Source organism: Nothoprocta perdicaria, unplaced genomic scaffold (genome assembly GCF_003342845.1).
Source record: "Nothoprocta perdicaria isolate Ctin4 unplaced genomic scaffold, notPer1 scaffold_466, whole genome shotgun sequence".
NCBI classification, from domain to species: Eukaryota; Metazoa; Chordata; class Aves; order Tinamiformes; family Tinamidae; genus Nothoprocta; species Nothoprocta perdicaria.
In genome coordinates this window covers 205,981-206,971 of record NW_020455717.1, presented here as the reverse complement: position 1 = coordinate 206,971, position 991 = coordinate 205,981, and the positions used below count along the sequence as shown (strand labels likewise).

General features: G+C 70.8%; 1 protein-coding gene across 1 annotated transcript in view; it reads left to right on the top strand.

The window, feature by feature from the left end:
* The window catches only part of IDO2 (indoleamine 2,3-dioxygenase 2), a 4,067-nt gene continuing 3,076 nt past the window's right edge, over positions 1–991 (top strand). The window contains exons 1-2 of the mRNA XM_026046976.1: positions 1–99; positions 272–367. Coding sequence (XP_025902761.1) covers positions 1–99; positions 272–367 — 195 coding nt within the window. The remainder of the gene's footprint in view (positions 100–271; positions 368–991) is intronic.

Below are 991 nucleotides of genomic sequence, written 5' to 3'. Positions count from 1 at the left end.
ATGGCAGCGAGCGGCGAGGAGGAGGCGCCGCCGCAGCCCTTCACCCTGAGCCGCTTCCAGCTCTCCGAGGAGTTCGGCTTCCTCCTCCCGAACCCCCTGGTAGGAAGCGACCGGCTCCGCGTCCCCATGCTCCAAGCAGCAGGACAGTGGGATCTGGTGGGGATAGCGGGATCCAGGTGGGATAGCGGCCCTGGAGAGCAGCCTGGTGGAGACTCCAGGTCCGGGGCATGATGCGTCCGCTCGGCCTCACGCTTCCCTCTCGCCCGCCCAGACGGAGCTGCCGCCTCCCTACGAGCCCTGGATGGAGATGGCCGGCCGCTTGCCCGAGCTGCTCGCCAGCCGCCAGCTCCGCGCGCGCCTGCTGCAGGTACCGCAGGCCGGGCTGCGGGGCTGGGAGCCGCGGGAGGCTCCGGCACGGAGCCCGGAGCAGCGCCGCGCTCCCGAAGGGGCCGTGTCACCGGGCACGCGCTGCACGCATGCGCCTTGCCGCACGCGCAGGGGCTGGCGAGGCAAAACGCGGCCTTCTGCAGCGCTGCAGCGAGGCGCTGCGGGAGCAAAGGCTCCTCCTGGGCACGGAGCTGCGCTGCAACGGGCAGCGGGACAAATCCCTGCRCGCTCCAAGGGAGCAGCCGGGCGATGCAGCCGACGCAGCCAGGGCCCCTCTGCACGTCCCCACGTGCGCAAACACGGAGCCTGTGTGGTGGCACAGGAGGGGACGGTGCACGCCCCGTGTCCCCATGTGCACCCCATGTCCCTTCATCCCTGCGTGCGCCCCGAGTCCCTGCGTGCGCCATGTGTCCCTGTGGGCACCCTGCATCCCCATGTCCCTGCGTGTGCCCCGCATTGCCGCATCCATGTGCGCACTCCATGTCCCTGTGTCCCCATGTCCCTGTGTGCACCCCATGTCCCTGCGTTACTGTGTGCGCCCCGTGTCCCTGTGCGTGCCCTTCATCCCCATGTCCCTGTGTGCGCCCTGCGTCCCCGTGTCCCT